This window comes from Triturus cristatus, chromosome 10 (genome assembly GCF_964204655.1).
Source record: "Triturus cristatus chromosome 10, aTriCri1.1, whole genome shotgun sequence".
Lineage (NCBI taxonomy): Eukaryota > Metazoa > Chordata > Amphibia > Caudata > Salamandridae > Triturus > Triturus cristatus.
In genome coordinates this window covers 325,788,253-325,808,394 of record NC_140593.1, presented here as the reverse complement: position 1 = coordinate 325,808,394, position 20,142 = coordinate 325,788,253, and the positions used below count along the sequence as shown (strand labels likewise).

Below are 20,142 nucleotides of genomic sequence, written 5' to 3'. Positions count from 1 at the left end.
GTATACACTATTCCACTATATGCAACTACTCTCACTACACCAATCAATTCTACACAATTGAACTCTATGCCGCTCCACTCTACCCCGCTACACTGTACGCCACTCCACTGTACGGTTCTCCACTCTACACCTTGCCACTATATTTAAACAAATGGAGGTGCACTAAACATAAAGTAGAGAGTCCAAAATATTTCTCTTTTCTTTATTTGACTTTTATTTCATAGATGATAAATACACAACGACAGCCAACGCGTTTCGTTCCTGTATAGACAATTTAACGGAACTTCTTCAGGGCTTGAATTGATAGCAAGACAAGTTCGAAATTTCTATAAAATTCGAGAGTGAAGGATTGATATTTTCTCATGCCAGATGTATAAAGAATTCAGCTTAACTTTAAACGTAGGTCTATGGTTATTTAAATATAAAAAACCATTGTTTCATAGATGACGAAATGCCCTTTGTAGATTAGACCATCAGATTTATAATAAAAATCTGCTGAGTTGCTCTTACAAATCTTAACGGAGTTGCTTTATGCTCAATCGTCGCTCAGCTTTGTAAATACGAATTATCGATCGGTCACCTTAATAAGCGGTTCCTTTTCACTCTCCTATTCGCCGTTAAATTGTCTATACAGGAACGAAACGCGTTGGCTGTCGTTGTGTATTTATCATCCATGAAATAAAAGTAAAAAAAGAAAAGAGAAATATTTTGGACTCTCTACTTTATGTTTAGTGCACCACCATTTGTTTAAAAATTGTTTGATCTGTTTATAGAGGCACCATCAGGTGACGGGTGCTGCAGTTTTAGTGCACAAATAGCCTCATAAGGCGGCAGTATTATATAAAAAATAAAAGTGAGGTGCTACCATTTATGTCCGTCACCTTTTAGTTCTTTTTCGATATGACCTTGCCACTATACACCGTAGAACTCTACTCCAATCCACTGTGTGCTTTTCCAATGTATGCCACTCTGGTGTAAAGCATAAAAGTGTACAACACTCGACTGTGTGCCACTACACTCTACATTACTCCACTGTACGCTTTTTTACTGTATGCTCCTATACTGTATGCTATTCTACTGTTTACCACTCCAGTCTACGCAACTCCACTCTACGCAACTCCACTCTACTCCATTCCAGTGTACGCAACTTCACTATATGCCATTGTACTCTATGCCACTCTAATCTATGCTATTTTAACTGTATGCCACTACACTGTACTTCCGTCCACTCTACGTGGCTCCACTCTACACTCTTCCACTGTACGCTATTACACCCCACCCCACGTCATTCTATGCCACACACTTTTCACCATTCTACTGTACCCCACTCCACTCTACGATATTCTAACGAACGCTGTTTCAATATACCACAGCGCCTCTTTATGCCACTCCACTGTACACCATACTTTCAAAGAGAAAAAGTCTCAAAGGATAGTTTTGTGCAGGAAGGTATTCTTAAGGGTTGGCAAGAACACCCCAAAGTGTGCCAGTGCAGCGCAAGGGCACCCTGCATTATTTCTTTGAACATATTGCTCTGTTCTGCCCTCTCCCTTTCACGCAATGCAGTGCTGTAACTTCACCTGCTTGTGTGTTGCATGAAATGTTTGAAAATCTGGGCCTCATTGTTTAAAAAAAGTGTACATTTTAGACAAATGGTGCAGTCAGGCGAATTGCAAAATACTTTCATGATCTTAAAGCTAAACATGCAAACGTGTTAACTTCCTTACCTGAATTCTTTATCAAGCGACAAAAGCAAACCGATGTAAAAGGAACTAAGCTTGGTTTTCTTAGCTATCTGAAACAAAATGAATTATTTAATTGGGTTGATATGTAAAAAAACATTGTTCAAATTGTTATTAGCATGATATATTCTCTACAACAGCAGTGTATTTAATAGCATTTATTAACTCTAGTATTTTTGCATTTAACTGTATGCCAAAGGGCAAAAGTGCTTTTACCTGCCTACTAAACGTGGAAAACTACATAGCAATCAATACCACAAGGAATTGCAATGGAATAAAAATGAAGACAACATTACTTACCGGTATTGTTCAATTACTCCTTCCTCCATCACAGTCTTTTGTTAAAGATGTCAGCCCATATCGAGATAGACATTGCGTAAATCAGCTTAATTTCCCAAGTAAAAACAACTGTTTAAGAGGAGTGTGCTGTATCCTGATCCATTCTACTGTAACCCTCTGAAGAACTCCTTAAGTAATACGTCCTTATGGTCAATGGGGCACATGCACCAAGCATTTTACCGGTTGTAAAGGGCCGATTCACAGAATAGGCCCGTTTGCGACTGGAAAAATGCCTTTTCCGCTGAATGTACCTTTTTGCTTTCGCAATATAGATAATCACAATTTTTTTGCGATTACCTAAATTGCGAATGCAATTTGAGAATTGCAATTTGCGAGTCCCTATTTGAGATGCATGTAGCATTTCCTAAATGCGACTGGGCATTTAGGAAATGCTAATTACCATCAACTTCAAGTTGATGGTAATTTGTGCATGCATTGATAAATGCACAGAAAAATGCATTTTTCAATGCGTTATGTAGCGCACACTGCTACACGTGCATTCTTTTTTAGGGGGTGCCTCATGGGGGCCTTAAGCCCCCAGGCACCCTTGGATTTGCATTCACAAATTGCGATTACTAATTTGGTAATCGCAATTTGCGAATGCATTCCCATTCATTTCTATGGGCCTATAGGCCCATAGGAATGAATGGACATGCATTCCCTAATAGTGATTCGCAATTTGTGAATCGTTATTAGAGAATGTTAAGGATTTGCTATATTATTAACGAATCCTTCATGCATGGGTATTTGCGATTACCAAATAGTGAATCCTTAAAATTTGCTATTTGGTAATCGCAAATGATTATCTTGATGCATGTGCCCCAAAGTCCTAGCATTACAGTTCAGCACTTAAAGCTCGCCCCTCTCACAAAATAGGCTCTGTGGCTCAAAGGTGCTGCAGATGGGTGAGTATTCATGTGCCTGATCCAATTGTATAGTCCCCTGTGATTTCTTTTTAGATTTTTTATTCAAGATGCCCCAGTATTTGCTCTGCACTCAATTTGCTGCTCTTCCCACTGTGTTCTAATGCAACATGGCGCCCTGGTGCCAATCTCCGCCACCGTGTGGTGGTTCTTTTTGACCGCTGGTACCCGCGCAGCAAAAATAGTTGAAGGAAGGAGGCAGAGATAGGCACCAGGGTGCCATGTGAAATCACAGGGACTATAAAATAGAAAATTAGTAACACTGGTGGGAAACGGACAGGGATGCATATTTAAACGTTCTCTGTTAATAGATGCTCTTTTGAATGTATAGACTACATATGGATCATTTTGGGACCAGAGTCAGCAGTGGCTAATATCACCCTTTGATACAAAGAATTGGATAAGAAGGGTGATAACATAATTTTTAAACAAATAATGTATACAGGTAAGCAGAGTAGTATTATAGATAATGAACCTATGGGACCCTTGATTAATCATGGGTCATAAAATAGCTTCTTATGGTTCTAGAACACTGACCACGAGTTAATAGATGTGGACCGCTGGAGTGAAGAATATAAAAGCATACCGTGCCATATAAAGTAAGTGCTAATTTAGACGGGTCTTGAAGAAATTAAGTGAGGGTGATCGGGGACTTATGTATAAGAAAGGGCTGTTTTATTCAACATTAGATAACCAAGCGTGTACAAAGAACTTGTGGGACCAATAAGCTCAAATGAGCACTATATATGACGCTGAAGATCCACAACAGTTATTCAACTAAACATGCCAAAAAAAGATATGAGGGATATACCTCTTTGCAGGAAGGGGCTAGTTTGCAAAATAGCAATAGTAAGGTTGGTCCCCAAACATGTCTGGCAACATTACAGTGAGGGGAGGCTGTCACTAATGCAATAAAGGGATGCAATTTTGAGGTTAAATGGAGACCACTGTGGTTTAGATTAAGAGACTTTTTACAAAAATGTAAAGGAAAAAGTGATTAAACTAAATGTGAAGAGTGATATGTATGTCTCTGTCTTTTAAAATCTTTATACTATACATACACCATGTCCTGAAAAAGGTAGTGTGAACCATTTTGTTGTACACCGAAACGCCAGTAAGACAGATTCTTCTTTATTTTTAAATGCAATATGTACCACTGTGAATTTTGAAAGTTTAATGTTGATTGTTTAATCTTCTGTGCATTATTGCAAAATATAAATGATTGTAGTTGGATGCAGAACAAGCATGTCTTTTTAATTCTTGATTGTTTGTTTAAATGCATAGAACATATATAAATGCCATGGTAAATAATTAAAAATGAAACAAATATATATAAATATTTTAATTATAGAATGTGACAGAGATTATTTACACACATTTTGTAAAAACCTTCAGCGGATTTCCAGTTTGTTCCCAAAGAGCTTTTAATGGGGTCTATGTAATTAAAGTGCATAAAAGGGAGCTGCAATTGTTTGTGCATACCATCCTGTCCCTTTTGGCAGACTAGGGTTACTCTCCTTGTCTTTGGAGTTCACCATGGCATTGTAGCCATCAAAAGAGCATTGAGAGAGTGTTGTTCCCTTGACTGGATGAGTGAGTAGAAAAGGATTTGAAAGCATTCTACATCTGCAATTGCCCGTCCCCCAAGGTGAATCAGGACCCAGTGACAATGTCTGACCTCCCTACCCATGCTTGGGAGAGGATTGCAGTTGACTTCTTTGGACTTCTGGGAGACGGACAGCATCTCATGGTAGTCATGAACGAATATTTGTGTTTCCCCTTATTGGAGACGCTGTCACTGACAACTCATGATAAGGTTATAGAACGGCTTGATGACATCTTTGTAACCTGGGGTATCCCCAGGATCCTCAACCTAGATAATGGTCCAACCTTTAACAGTATATCGTTTTAAGGGTTTGTTGCACAAGTTGACTTGAAACACCAAAAGAGTGGACCCCTCTAGCCTCAAGCCAATGGTGTAGTTGAAAGATTTATGGGCATACTCAAAAGGGTAATCCAACAAGCATCCATGGAAGGAATCAGCTTGAGGCAAGCAATGTGCCAGGCCCTCCTGGCCTATGTGCCAACTCCTCACTCCACAACAGGTGAGAGTCCAGCTACCTTGTTGTTCAGTAGAGCAATCAGAACCAAACTACTTCAATGGACAAACTTCGTGACACCAACGCTGCTCATCAGAGTAAAATGAAAGTATATGCTGATCAGCGCTGACATGCCCAGTAAACAGTCTTTGGCAAAGGAGACTGGGTACTAGTAAAGCAGAGACAGATATGAAAGACAGGCACCCCATTCACCACCGATCCTTTACAAGTGGTGGCGCACAAGGGACACATGGTGACAGCACGTTGTCTTGGGAAATCCAATACTCGGGACACATTGCATTTCAAACACCTACCTCATCACTAGCCAGCTCCTGAAACTACCTCGGAAGCGACCACACCTTCAGCTCCGGCTCCAGAGCCTGAACCTGTGCCTCCATTGCCTGATGAGGGTGGACCTCAAAAACTCCAGATCACATGAGCTGGTAGACAAGTGTGAGATCCTCGCAGACTGATTAAGGAGATGTGATTTAATTGATGCCTGCCACTTTTTGTAAAACAAAGGGAGACATGTAGCATATTTGTGCGACTCACGCAAGGACCCTGGTGGTTCTGGGAGGACTATGAATAGGAACTACGTACTATGCAGGGGAGGTGTTAGGGTGTGGTTTGGGAAGTGTAACATAATGGGAAGTGTATGAATTAATGTTGGAGAATAAAGATATGCTCAACAGCAGCTCCCATGTGTGGCGTAATCTATTTGCACACTCAAGGGCTGTGGAAAATGCTATAGCCAACACCTTTCCAAAAATATCCTAAGGTTTTTTGAAGTCAGTACGAAAAACTGATAATGCTCTCTATTCAACAAAAACAAATTACATGTAACTACAGTAATATGGAACTACACAACCAATTTCTCTTTATGTTGGTACTTATATTGAAACTGGAGAATTAAGATGAAGCTATTCTCAAGTGGACAATGCCATACAATAGCAAAGTCATCAACAGACTTGAAAATGAGAAATACAAAAAATTATATGCAAGAGGCAGGTCTTCTCAATCTTTGAACTTGGGATCCAGATTAACATCCTTATCCACATCAGAACTACTCTCATCCTCATACACTTCAGAACAGACCACTAGATATGCCTCTCGTAGAGAGAGGATAGCACCTGCTTATGTGATGGGAAACAGCTTCTCCCTTTATTTTCTACGTAATTGTAAATCATCATGTAGTGTGTCTCAGCGCTTTACTCTCTATTCAGCACTCTATAGCTCTCCAGCTAGCTTTACACTACGGGCTTCATTATGTGTTTTGAGGATTTTAGTGTGAGGATACTGAAGAAGTGAAATTCACGATTCTGACAGAATTCCCTCACCAGAATCCACTGTTTCCATGCTTTCTTTACACAGCGGGGAATAATAGCATGGAACCCAAGATACAGAGCCCTTTACCATATGTTTTTCTCCTGATTCCCGGAATAAAACCGGTGTCATTTTTCAGCTGTCCTGAGACGTGGAAAATGTCAGTGAGAGGGTCAATAGAGACCAAAGGGTGAGGGTGGGAAAGTCAGGAAACGCTTGTGCTTTTTGTAGGGAGCACTGTCTCACCCCCGTGCTGCTACAGCGATTGGTCGATTGTTGGTCTGTGCTGATGACCACAGTACAGGCAGCATCAAAGAGAGGATGGATGTCTCTTGACCAAGAATTTTTCTCAAATTTACAGATCTGATTGTTCCCAGCCTGGAGTCAATTGTAATTGCTGGTGGCAGAATTTCATCCGGAGGTCTCACTTTGGGTGAAATTTGTCATTCATCACGAGGGCACTAAATGCAAACTGTTAAATAAATATCAGACTCTGGATCTGTTTCTTCTTTTGTCCTGGAATATTTCTTGTTTTGTCTTTTGTGCCTATGATGCGAAGAAGAGTAGGTGAGAGCACTTCTTTTCAATCTTCTGCTAGAGACTTTCTCTTAGATGGAGTTCTGGATCTAGATTTAGATCTAGCCTCTTAAGCAGAAGCCACATGAGCATTACCTCACTCTCCCTCACTCTCCCTCTTAGCTTTAGGAGCATCAAAAGCATTATGTATTCTGAATGTTTCTCAAGTATCAAATACACTCATAATAAAGCTCAGCAATGGACATCTGTTGACAAAATTTGGCCCATAGGTATAATCCTCATTACGTGGGTCATAGCCATAAAAAAGTTAGAGAAAATTTGAAAATGCCAAATAATGGATGTGTGATATCTCAAATAGTAGAATTTCACAGATCTCCAACTGCAATGAGCACCATCTGGCACCTGTGATAGACACAACTACTCTTGTGATGTTATTCATCAACATTGTACAAGCAGTGCCTAATTTGAGCCAGTGGTTTCCAGTGTGCAGCACCGACACTTAGAGGCATATTTCTGAGAAACTGTTGGAGCGTGGTGTTATGCCAAAATTTGTAACGCCACTTTCCGACAGTTTCAAAATGAAGGGATGAACCGTATTTTCAAGAAAGCATCACACCTGTGTTTTCCCTTGCTCCGGCGCATAAAAAGCTGCCTAGCGCCAGCACAGGCACCCTAGCACCATTTTGCTAGGATGCCTTCGCTGCAGGGGCAATTGTTTATGTGCAGGAAGGGACACTTTCCTGCACATAAACAATCTTTACAGGCAATTTGCTCTATCTATGTGTGCTGCAGAAGGCAGCATACGTGGAAAGAGCAAAATGTGAAGAGAAATAAAACATTACTTCTTGTTTTGCCTGCTGAAGACCAAGTATTCCATGGCTTATAAATATGGAGCAGCCCCAAAAGGCAATGGGTGCTGAGGCGGAACGCCCACTGTAACACCAATTGCATGCCCCTTTCACGATAAGTACTGCATGAATAGGGACCTTATTTACAATGCGGCATAAAGCCACATTAAGTGGCTAAACGCCGCCTTGCAAATAGAGCAAAAGAGTTAACACCACCAGAACTCCTTGTGAATATGCCCCCACATTGTCAACACCAGCACTTATGACAGTCTGCCACATGGTGGAGCTGCTTCTCTTAGATATGAGCACAACAACAGTTGTTTAATAATTTAATAAACATTAAAAATTACTAATACCTGCCGCCCAAACTATTCTTATAGCTTTGGCGGCAAGGAATAGTCTGATCGTCACACTTGTAGGACTGTGATGGTTAGTAGTTGTGTTGGTACTTTTATTGTCAGCGCTGGAAGGGGCAATGGCTAGTGCAAGCTGCGGTGCCCTCATAACGCGAGCCCTGGCACTTTTTTTTACATATTAATCACTGTGCCCAAGTACAATTTATACCTATTATCTAAGCAGTGTCAGATCTGTCTTGCAACTGATTTACTTATTATAGTACAGCTCTCAAGTTTTTTTAAAAAGTGTCTTCATTTTCTCTTCTCGTGTTTGCCAACCCCCTGCTTTCCCCTTTTGATTTCGACCCTTTAGTTTTACTGTTCATTAGATCGATGTTGCATGTTCACAGCTCAAATGGTATTTACCTTGATCAAATGTGTAAAAAGAAAACTGTGGTGTCACAGCCTGTGGCACTTATTGGTAAACAACTAATGGGAACACACTATGAACATACATGATATTGCAACCAGCAGCCTGCAGCCTTTTTATCATGTTGCCTTCTTAACACCTTTTATCACTCTTTCTTTCCTGGGAGAACATACTCGGGTCTGAGTGGAAAAAGGATATTAGAGATCAGTGCAGGGCAGCATTGCCTGCATCCTGGACCCAGACATGGGCCTGAGATTGCAATCTCAATATTCGGCTGGCTGTGGTAGCTCAGCTTGGGCTCAGTGTCATCAGAGGGAGTCACCAGCTAAGATCAGTCATCCCCATGTGCTCCATCTTTCATATGTCATTCGTATGCTGTCACATCCACTGTTTCTATGTCTCAGAGTCAGACAGTTCATGGATTCAACTTCAACTTGCTTACTCATACCCTGAGTACTGCCCTTTTTCCACCTTCTCCCAGCTTAAAATTTCTAGTCAGCTTTTCTAAAACAATCTCAGAACAGGTAGCTTTCCATAGTCTCATGTCAACTTGGCACAGTATCTTCCTGATAGTAGCAACTAGGGTTGTGTGAAATCCTGTAATGTATGTTAACTTTGAGTACATTCTGCATTGGCTATATTGTCATGTAAAACTACTACCATATGTTTCTCTGTTACCAGATCCATTGGGATATTGACCCCTCTTTAGTACATTCATTTTCTTTTTTAGATTAAAGGCATCACATTTTATCACCATTCAATTATAGATTATATTGATTAATGAATTCTTACATATCGCCATAAGAACTTTCTCTCAGATTCACCATCAATAACAACAAGGTCTCCAAACTTTTTCCTGCAAAACTCTCTAGCTTTTTCCATTGGGAGTTCTTCTGTATTAACATAGTAATGAAAATCGTTGTATACTATCCATCCATCATCGAGAATCACATATTCTGAAAGATAAAAAGACATTAATTTAGAGGATGCATTCTCCATAAAAATAATTTTAGAAGTTACATGTGAGACGTTTAGTCAAACTACCATGCCAGATACATCTTACATAAAATGGCCGCTGACCTACATTAATAACATCTGTGTTTGCTGAATAGGACCGAGACATCTTTACAGGATACAGGTCATTATTTTTAAAGATAAGGCTTGTAATGATAAAATATTCAGATGATATATTTTACACAAAATTACATATTCTACAAAAATATAATACCAACCTTCCTCACCCAATATTTTTTCAAACCTGTGGAGAAAACAGTTACAGCCCAGCATCAAAATTATGTCAAATGCAATGGATTACTGGATATCAACAAAGCCTGTTTCAGGCCACGGATGATGGCCACGTCTGTATTAGATGATCCCTCAATGTACCTCTTTCAAACACATTAGTGATGTCTCTCTCTCTATACATTCAGGTTCCAGACCAATTTGGCATTAACAGACTGCCAAGCTCAATTATATTTAACAGTGTATGCTGGGAAAAATAATTCAATAATTTGCATTCCCTCGTCATAGTCTGCCTTTGCTTCACCAATAATTTATTAAGGTAGTCTCTGATCTACAAATATTTGAAAAAAGCTATGTCGGGTAATTTAAATTCAGCTTTTAATTTATCTAAGCTTTATAGTACTTCTTATTTAAAATATTTTGAAATTGTAGTGATATGTTACTCATGTCATATATTACAAAAGGGATCTAAAATGCTGCATACCGGTTACTATTGTCGAAAACTCTTGTATTTGTAGCCAGCCTTTCAGAGTTCCAGAGAGACTTAAATCACACAAATAAGTGAAGGTTCCAAAATTTTAAAAGAGAATAGAGTTTGCCTGGAGAAAGAAAACCATAAAAACATTAATCTGTAGATCTGCTATTTTGACACAGTTGATATCATCTCGTCGCCTCTTGACCACCATAGCTGGTATGTGGTAAACTTGCCAGGAACAAGCAGGGAAAAGCCCTGCCAGGAACAAGCTGACTACCTCATCAGACGGATGGGGTCTGCTGCATTGGTAGAGGAGTAGTAGGTAAAGAAGGCATCAAGGTTGTCATGTTGAGTATGTAGAGTAGCACCGGAGTGGGAATCCAGCCATGCAAGGTGACAACTGGACTTGTCCTAATCATGTAAGGTTTGAGGTTGAAGAAACACAACTGCTCTAGAAGGGTCACATAGTGGGTTTTAGCCTCTGTAAGTGCGCAGTTCTTGGAAACATCCAGGGCTGCTACCTTATCTAGATTAGCAATCTGGTGTTCAGAGTTTTCACTCTCACGCGCAAGTGTTTTATGGACTCCAGCTATTTCCTGTAAGCAGAGCCCTTCTGTTACCACTCAGCAGGCATCACATTCTGGGGCGCACATTTAGTTAATCATGCAATATGGTTTATGGCCAAGAGACAGAGGCTTTGTATTAATGGTTTTAATACTCTGGTGTATTACAATGTTTTGTGGTAGACAAATGTTCTGAAATTGAATAAGACCTGTATAAATATAATTGATTCCATGCTTGACCATTTCCTATCCTACTGCCAGATGGATAAAGTTATCTTCACAACTGAGCAATTCTCTCAAGCATCAGCTAATCTACTCAAGAATTTAACAAAGGGTGTCTGAAGTGACTTCCAGGGTCTCTGTGTTCATTAGCGATTAAGGATTACAACTGAGGATGCCCTCTAAGTTTATGAAGATGCTAATGAAGGCTGAAGCAGGAACTGAGGTCCTGGGAGCAATGAAAATATTTTCTCTGATTGGTTCTTTTAATTATGGTTTGTTAAATGCAACAATGCTACTTCGTAAATACGTTCAAAGGCATGAAGATTATGAATTGGCTCAATGGATGTTCTTTGACAATACTGTGAAAAAGGAATGATTCCTGAAGCAAGTGCTGATTAAACAAGCATTTATAATGCAATAGGTCTCGCATTTAGAAACTTTGACCTATTGGTATTTTAAATGACAATGCCTTCTATTATTGCAGGTTTGTTAAACACATAAATAAAAGGCATTGTCATTTAGAATGCCAATAGCTCAATATCTTGACATTGCGAGACCTATTGCATTGCAAATGCTTCTTAACTCTGTTGCGTGGGAGTTGGTTTTCTGGAGCGGGATTGCTTTACATCCGCTCGTAGTGAAACAAAGAGTTCAGTTTCGAACCTGTTTAAACATTGCAGTATTTCGTTAAAAATGGCCATTTGGTGTCTACGTGTGCCACCTGCGAAGCCACTGAGCGCACCTTTGGGACCTTATAAGTGTTTAGTTATCCAGCACAATATCCTTGGTGCAACAACATCAACTGTTGCATGCCTAAACACTTATAAGATCCCAAAGGCGAGACCAATTGGCTTTGGCAATGCTTGTTTTGCTAGCGTGTGCAGTACTAAACAAGAAGCACATGCCATTCCTTAGCAGACCCCAAACTGGGTGTGCCTACGTTTGGGTCACTCCACCTACAAGGAAAATCCTTCAGATTCTCTCTTTGGCCTCACACAGAGTTACCAAATCACTGGCTGTTATGATTTGTTTAATAATATATGAAGCTTAACTGTAAACCAAAAAGGCTGAAAGGGGTACTGAACGCAAATGGAGTAAAAATTAAAAAGTGTTTCATTAAAAGATAACAATTGCAATTATACTAACATGATATAAGTAGAAAAATGCATTATAATTAAAACATTGGCAAAGCTAACTGGGATGGACATGGCAAGCTGTGAAGCTTTTGATTTGTTTTTTACAAGATATGTAAAAGGTTTTTTTAAAAGTGTAAAAATACAATCTGCCATTAGTTTGGTGTAAATATGTTCGCATATAAATGTAAAAAATACTTTACAGGAAGCAACCAAAGTGGACCACACCTAATGTATCGGTGGGAGGGGGGGGGCAAGGACTGGAGGACGAAATCCCAAAAATGTATTCTCTACATGCAATGCAGTAACAATTAATTGTAACAAAGTAATATTTGATGTATATATGACTCACCTGTTGAGATTCTGGCTGATGGTTAAAAAACAAACTAAAACAAGTAAAAAAAAAGAAAATACCCGGCACAAAAATACATTTAAAAAAAGCATTGGCAAAGCAAATACGTTGGGATGTAATCTGTTAACGCATTCAAACACAGGCATGCACAATTATGCATACCTTTTTGCGTAGTTCTCTGAACAATCTGCATCTCTTTGGCCTTGCTGTGCCTGTGTCACTTTTTAAAAAACTTCCCCAGTTTGTTGTGCTTCAGGCTACACAGAAACATGGCACGAAAGGTCTGTGTGCATTTGTGAATGCCTATGTTTGCATACAGTGACACATTAAAACCAGATCTATTGGCTTTGCCTTTGCTATTAGGGACTTTAATCTTTCACTTCTTACATATTACAGGTGAATTTGACCAACCTCCAGCAGAAACAGTTATCCCGCACCGGAAGCAAACCGGTTGAACTGTTTGGTTATTTCTCAGCAGCAGTACCTGTCTTCAAAAAATTGCTCTGTATTAACAGACACCACTAACCCTCATCAGGAAGCCACCGCAGCTTGCACCGCCGTCAATGCTGCCATAACACCTACCTACATAACTAATAATCTTCATACTGCTACAAGTGTGACATTTCAGACTGTTCGAGGCCCCAAAGGTATAAGAATGGCTTGAGCGGCAAGTATTTGAATGTTTTTAATGTATAATGAATTAATAAAACAACTGTTGTACTGCTTGTACTGCTTGTACTGCTTATCTCTGCGTCACACAAACAGCGCCACCACGTGGCAGCTGTCATAAGTGCTGGTGCTCACAATTAAGTGCCAGTGCCAAGCACCGGAAAACATCGGCTCAAATTAAGCACTGCTACGCAGTCAAATACACATTTCACAGCCTTGTCTTTACCAGTGTTTACCACGAGCAACCTGGGACTGAAGGGTTAGAAGCAGATCTATTAAGGCAGGCTTGTGTGCACATCTAGGTAATCAACAGAATGGAGATTTAAAGTGCACGCAGCACACTGAGCACAACACTGCAGGCGCACATCCCTTACAGAGGTCCCAGTGGCTGCCATATACAAAGGTGCTGCGAGTAACAGCGGTGTCTGATTTCTGTGCCATGCACCGTTCTGAATAATTCGTTCGAAACAAGCAGCCTGCACAGGACAGTATGATTTGTGGCGAGGCACAAAGATCTGGTTGCATAAGGATGCCCGCATCCTTGCTAGACAGCCGTTGACTAACACTGTAAATACAAACAGTGGCACGCCAGGACTACAGCATTGAAAGCAGACGTCCACATAAAAGCACCCACATGGAGCTGGGACGGGGCAGTTGGAGGAAGACCATAAAAGATAGGGATCTGATGAGATGCAGAGGAGATATTTCTAAAGAAAGAAGGGATAGGAAAATCGGCGGAGAGAGGAAAGATTTCAAGGAAAGCCATGATGCAGCATCTATTCCTTGCTCACTCTGTGGGGCTCACATCCAGTGCATCTTCGCGCTGAGACCACTCCGCACCATCGTCATGTCGGGTCTTAGGAGGTGTTAAGCGCTTTTTTTTCTCCCGCTAAGTGGTTCTACTGATTACTGTCTCTTCACTCCCTTTTCTTGCCCATTCACTAGCATATCTCCGGGCCAGGGCTGTGAGGAGAGGCTTCGTGGCGCTTCACTCTAGAGCCAATTCGCCCTCTCATGCGAAGAATAACATTTGCTCCTTACCAGCAATTTCTACACAGGTCCTTGCTAGGCTCTGGTGTTAGAGACCGGGTCTCTGATCATAGCCATTTTGAATAAGCTCCTCCACTCCGATGTCTACCATGTTCAGTTTTCTGGCCTCACGGCAGCCATGTTCATGCTTTCTCCACAAGGGGGCTTCCTCTTGCTGCACGGCATTTCTCCTTTCCCCCATCTCATATCCAAGGCACTCTCTGGTCCATTTCCCCTTGTGGCTTCCGGTGGAGCAGGTGTGGTATTTAATGAATGTGGAGGTTACATAGGATGCTGCTGGAGACTTTCCTCGAAGCCTCTGTTGGCCACCTTATGAGGCGCCATTTGGAAGCACTTTATTTCAGTAGTTTTCACTAGTATGGAAGGCAGGAATAACACTGGATTTTTTTTAATAGACTCTGAAAATATGTTAGTCCTTGGAAGCTCAATGATTTGCCCAGTATTACAGCATGTGAAAATGATGGGAGCAAGGATTAACGAGCGCTGCACGCGCGCGCGCCACAGCGAGCCATGTGGTTTCTATTATCGCGCCCGTGTCTGGGCACGATAATTGAAACCACATAACAGCAGTGCGGGTAACTGACACCAATAGGCCATGGGTGGAACAATGCGCCCTCCTTTGGCCAATTGCGTGCTGTCTTTCATAAAAAGACACACGCAAAGGCCAATAGTATGGGCCAAAAGGAAAAGCACACGCACAAGCGAGTGTGATTCATAGGTCCGTTTTGAAACCTCCTCCAGGAGGTCTCTCGCTGAGCGAGCAGTGTTGCGCACTGCAACGCTAGGCGCGAGACCTAAAAAGGATGGTGTTATGGTGAAAGTGATTTTTTTATATCATGGTGCCAAATGTCACATTGGTCTACATTAATTATCTTTCTACCTAAGCATAAGGAACACCTTTGGTGCTTTCTTTGTTCTTGTCAGAGTTCACAGAAAGTCACAGAGGCAGACAGTCCTCTGAGATTCCTTCCACAGGTCCAGAAAGTGACCTGAAGAGTGGATCCGAGGGCCAGAATTTTATATTTGGTGCCTCCTTTGAAGTTGGGAGACGTTTCTATAGGTTTCCCTTGGAGTCTTAGAATTTCCTGACTCCCCTGCCCTGGCTCCAAGCAAGTAGTGACAGTGTGATGATGACAAGCCGTTTGTGTGAAGGCAGATCACAGCCGATTCAGTTGCAGGTGGGGTTGTGCCCAGTTTATCGCTTTGTTTAATAATACTTTGGTGTACACAATAGGTACAACATAAAGCCTATCAGATACCCTACAAAGGCATTGTCACTAGATGTTCAAAGTTTAATGTCAGTTTACCACAATTGACTATTTAGTAAATTAGTAGCACATCATCCCATCAAGACCTGCTTACATAATGGGTATTTTGGATGCCACCAAGGAAGGAGTAGTTGAATTTTTCTCATGAAGTATTCCTTATATTGGGGTGAAGGACAAGGTGATTGTAATATGTAAGGGGAAAGTAGAGAAACTACCTTCCTCCTCGCCACTAGGGATACTGTTCCCAGTCCTCCTCAACTTTGGTGTGGTATACTTATTCATTCTGGGCTGTTCAAAATGTTTTATTATGTTTTTCAACTAATCAATTTTGCATTACACCGTATTCAATAAGCATTACTTCCTATAAAATATAATGTATTTAACCACAAGTAAAGAGGTTCATTTTATTGAGCCTCCAATATTTTTGGGGCCAGATGTATGAAGCATTTTATCTCTCGCAAATGACCCTATTTTGTGAATCAGTAACCTATTACCAACTCGCAAAATAGGGTTTGCGAGTCGCTATTAGGAAGGAGCATGATAAGGGCATCCCTTCCTAATAGCGAGCCGCAGACTGGTATGAGGGAATGTTTTGCAACCGAGAATGCGGTCGAAAACATTTGCAGTTACTACCAACTTCAAGTTGGTGGTAACCCATTCGCAAACAGGAATGTTCCCCAAGGGACTCCGTCCCCTTTGTGAATGTGCCACGTGGGTGAAAACATTTTTTAATAGCAGGCAGTGGTCCCACAGATCACTGCCTACTCTTAAAAAATGAAAAGACATCTTTTCATTTTTATTTTTGTAATACAGCCCATTTTCCTTTAAGGAAACGAGCTGCATTACGAAAAAGTATTGATTTATTAAAAAAGCAATACCAGACATAGTGGTCTGCTGACCCCAGCATGCCACCATCCCTGTGATTGTAGCAAATTGCGACCAGCCTCATGAATATAGATGAAGCAGGTCATTTACAACCGACGCACTGGGAATTGCTAAATGTGTCTGACACACATGATTTTGCGAGGTTCTAATTGTGAGTCCTAAAAAATCACAAAATCAACTGGTGATACATCTAGCCCTTAGTCTCTTATATTTTGCTAAGCCAGGTTCCCAATATCTGTTTTGTAAGTAAGATTAGACACATAGGGCCACATTACGATGGCGTTTGGACAAGCGTCAGACCGCCATCACTGCGGGATGGAGACCGCCCAACATGTAGTCGGCGGTTCCACCCATCATATTATGATACAACCGCCGTGTTGGCAGTCTGAAACATGCAGTTTTCGATTGCGGCTTGTGCTACGGCCCAGAAAAGGGCTGGAGCACAAGACGCAGTAGTAAAAGACATATGTAAACATCCATGCACGGATGTTTGGGGGGCACCACACGTGCCCCTCTGGCCACATAGTAGAGGCACACGAGGATGGGGGCCCTGATAGGGGCCCCAAAGTCCCTTTCCTATAGCCTACTTTCCATGGTGGTATGACCACTGTGAAAAGGCTGGGGGAAATGGACATTGTAACCCCTACAGCGGTGCCTGCGCCAGCTTCACTGTAGAGATTACAGTTGGACTGCCATCCCTATGGGCTCCTTTAGCCTTTCGGAGGCGGAGGTCTGTTCCTCTGATCACTGCGATCCAACCGACCGCATTGTGATGTGGTGCTCAGACCGCTATCCTGTATGTCAGTGGGACCGCCACTGAAGGCCTGTCGGTGGTGGTACCACCAACATCATAATAATAGTATTTTTTTTAAATGTAGAAGATTTTAACCTTGAGGGGGAGATCAAAGTGAAGTGCACAAGCATTTTACATGAGTAGGCAGTTAAGTAGACAGGAGAGGTTTGTTGGACGGGGGAGACTGCAACTGACTACTCACCAAAAGACAAAGCGTTTTTAACAGGAAAGGATGCACTTTGAGCTGGGGATAATGCATTTTGAGCAGGGGTTTCTGCTGTAAGTACTTTGAATTCTATTGGCATGGTGTCCCAAGATGTTGCAATTGGGAGTTTGCAAATATTACAGGTTTCTTCCCAGTGTAGTGCAGAACTATCCGCTTCACCCCAACATTGCAAGTCTCTGCACCATTGTGCAACGAAAGACATGGCTGCTGAGCCGCCAATGCATGGTCAGCAGGTGACTAAGTTAATGGCTCTCCACCCAGTTGTAATATCTGCGGTGAAGCATTGCGATTAAGTGGGAAAACAGATGATTTCTCTTTGTTCACTTGCAACCCTGCCACCCACTCAAAATCACGAAAAGCCTCTGCAACAGGGGCTATATCGTTTGACACATCACAGAGGTATAATAGCATCTTGTTTGCATATAGGGACACTACATGCATCGCATTATCCAACGGGATGCCAAAATGAAAACGTTGCCCATTCAATTGTAGTCACTGTGCCAAGGGCTCCATAGTGAGAGTGAATAGGATGAGTGAGTGCGATCATCCCTGCTGTGTGCCACGATCAACCGAGAACGAGTTTGTGATCAACTTCCCCATGCATACTTTTGAAGTAGTGTTTGTATATAGCAGTTTTGTATAATCTAAGATACACCTTCCTAGCCCTATGGTCTTCAATACCCCAAACAGGTAGTCCCATTATAAGGAGTCAAAGGCTTTTTCTACATGTAGTATAAGGCATGCTGTTAGCGGATAGTGGGTTGAGGCCTGATCCATTACATGGAAAAATCGTCTTATGCTGTTGGATGTGCTGCGACCTGGTACAAACCCATTAGGATCTTCATGAACCAGTGTAGGTAATATTTGCCCATATCGCTCCGCTAGCACTTTTCCAAAGATTTTATAATCTGCGCTCAATATATCTACATAACTGTATGATGAAAGTTGGATAGTACCTTTTTCTGATTCAAGCATGTGAACCAAAAGGGACTCTTGAACGGAATTAGGAAGTGAACCTGTGATGAAGACCTCATTATATATTTCAACCAATTTTGGTGTGAGGATGGCAAAAAAAATTTAATATTCCATTGGCAGTCCATCTAAACCACGAGATTTATTTCTGGCTGAATCAGACAATGCAGATTTCACCTAATTCATTCTTGGTTTTGTAGTCCTGTTTTGCTTCCTTTGAGCTAAGTAGACTAACATAGCTAAAACCAATTATTTTAGGGTGATAGGTTCAAGACTAGAGAAAGAGTGTGTAATGATTGGAGTGAGATGGTCATTCTCAGGAAAGGTGAGTCAAAAAAGTAGGGTGTTAAAAATCACCTCGTTTTATAGTACCCAGATGTAGAAAATGAGTGTGGTACAATACCAAGGACCAAGATTCTCTGGTTAGCAATCTCACCAAAATGTGTTTTTTTATAAGTGAATGTTTGTAAAACGATGTGCACGTATGAGGCTAATGAAAATGAGCATTACGTGATGAATCTACGCAAAGTCATAAAGTAAACCGTTTGGTAATTCAAACTTATTATCATATTGTTTTTATAAATAAATCTTTAATTTTCCACTCGTAATACTGTTTTAGATACACCACATTTTGGGCAGCCCTCAGTGGCTAAAGAATCTTACCTTTATTTTTGGGGGAAGTGTATGTTTTTCTTTTCCTTCTCTTTTATATGTAAAACTGGCTGATTGGTTAGCTTGAAATTGGTTATTTTAATTGTACTTTTTGACAGGGTTTTTCTTATCTGTGATCGAATTTTATAATATTTGACAAGATAGCAAGTAGAGGCATGTATCCTCTTCAAAGAACACGTTAGAGACGTGTGGGGATAATTTTGGATTGATTTATACTCCAAGTGCAGCATCATGACGTTTCTGTGATTTTTATAATTGGTGAAGTAAACAACAGGGAATAAAACATTTTTTTTTCTCTAACAGTAGAAGTCCCTTAAAAAATAAATGTTTATTTAATTGACTAAACACAGTAAAAAAATTAAAAATCTTACCGGGTGCTGCTGAATTTGTTGGTTCAGGTTTCAACGTCTCTCCTGCAGAAACAGAGAAAAGTTAATTCATTATTACATAACATTTTGTTAGCCCTTAAAAGAATGATTGTTTTTAACTCTGTAACACAAAGTATTTGCCATATTTATTTGCAGGCACAACTCGTGCATGTAAACGGACTACATTTTGACTGATTGAATAATTTCAGAAACTCTGGAATTCACAAAGGTTGACAGCCTTGCTAATCCTAGGATTACCTCTCTTGGGGGCCATAAATGCTCTCTGCTATAATGGAATGCTTGCATTTCCTTTTGCTCTTGTGACACATGCATCACATTGGTGACATAATCCCTAAGATCCCTCTATTGTTCTAAGGTACTGGCATTGCAGTAAAATAGTTCTACTAATTATCTAATCCAATGTATGGGGGTTCTGGGTCCTGTGTCCTCATATATATGGAAGTGAGTGGAACTTTCAATTTAGCCTGCTGCACATTCACGGAGGCTTGGGAGAAACCTGGTGGAGTTTCTTAGCCCCAGTGGAGTCAGATCTGATGGTCCTCGTCGCCGGACCAATAGCATCTTGTACAGTGACCAGGCCAAACCAGATCTAGGCATCGAATATCTCATTCCAGTACAACATGTCATTGCCTCCTCAGCTTTCTTGCTCTTGGCA

The 20,142-nt window shown here is 40.9% G+C and overlaps 1 protein-coding gene across 1 annotated transcript in view; it reads right to left on the bottom strand.

The window, feature by feature from the left end:
• LOC146789395 (macrophage mannose receptor 1-like) overlaps nucleotides 1-20,142 on the bottom strand; it is a 742,402-nt gene that overhangs the window by 339,178 nt on the left and 383,082 nt on the right. Inside the window, exons 16-18 of the mRNA XM_085631522.1 lie at nucleotides 19,470-19,511; nucleotides 9,369-9,532; nucleotides 1,728-1,795 (exon numbers count right to left, since the gene is read on the bottom strand). Of these exons, the coding sequence (XP_085487648.1) occupies nucleotides 1,728-1,795; nucleotides 9,369-9,532; nucleotides 19,470-19,511 (274 nt within the window). The remainder of the gene's footprint in view (nucleotides 1-1,727; nucleotides 1,796-9,368; nucleotides 9,533-19,469; nucleotides 19,512-20,142) is intronic.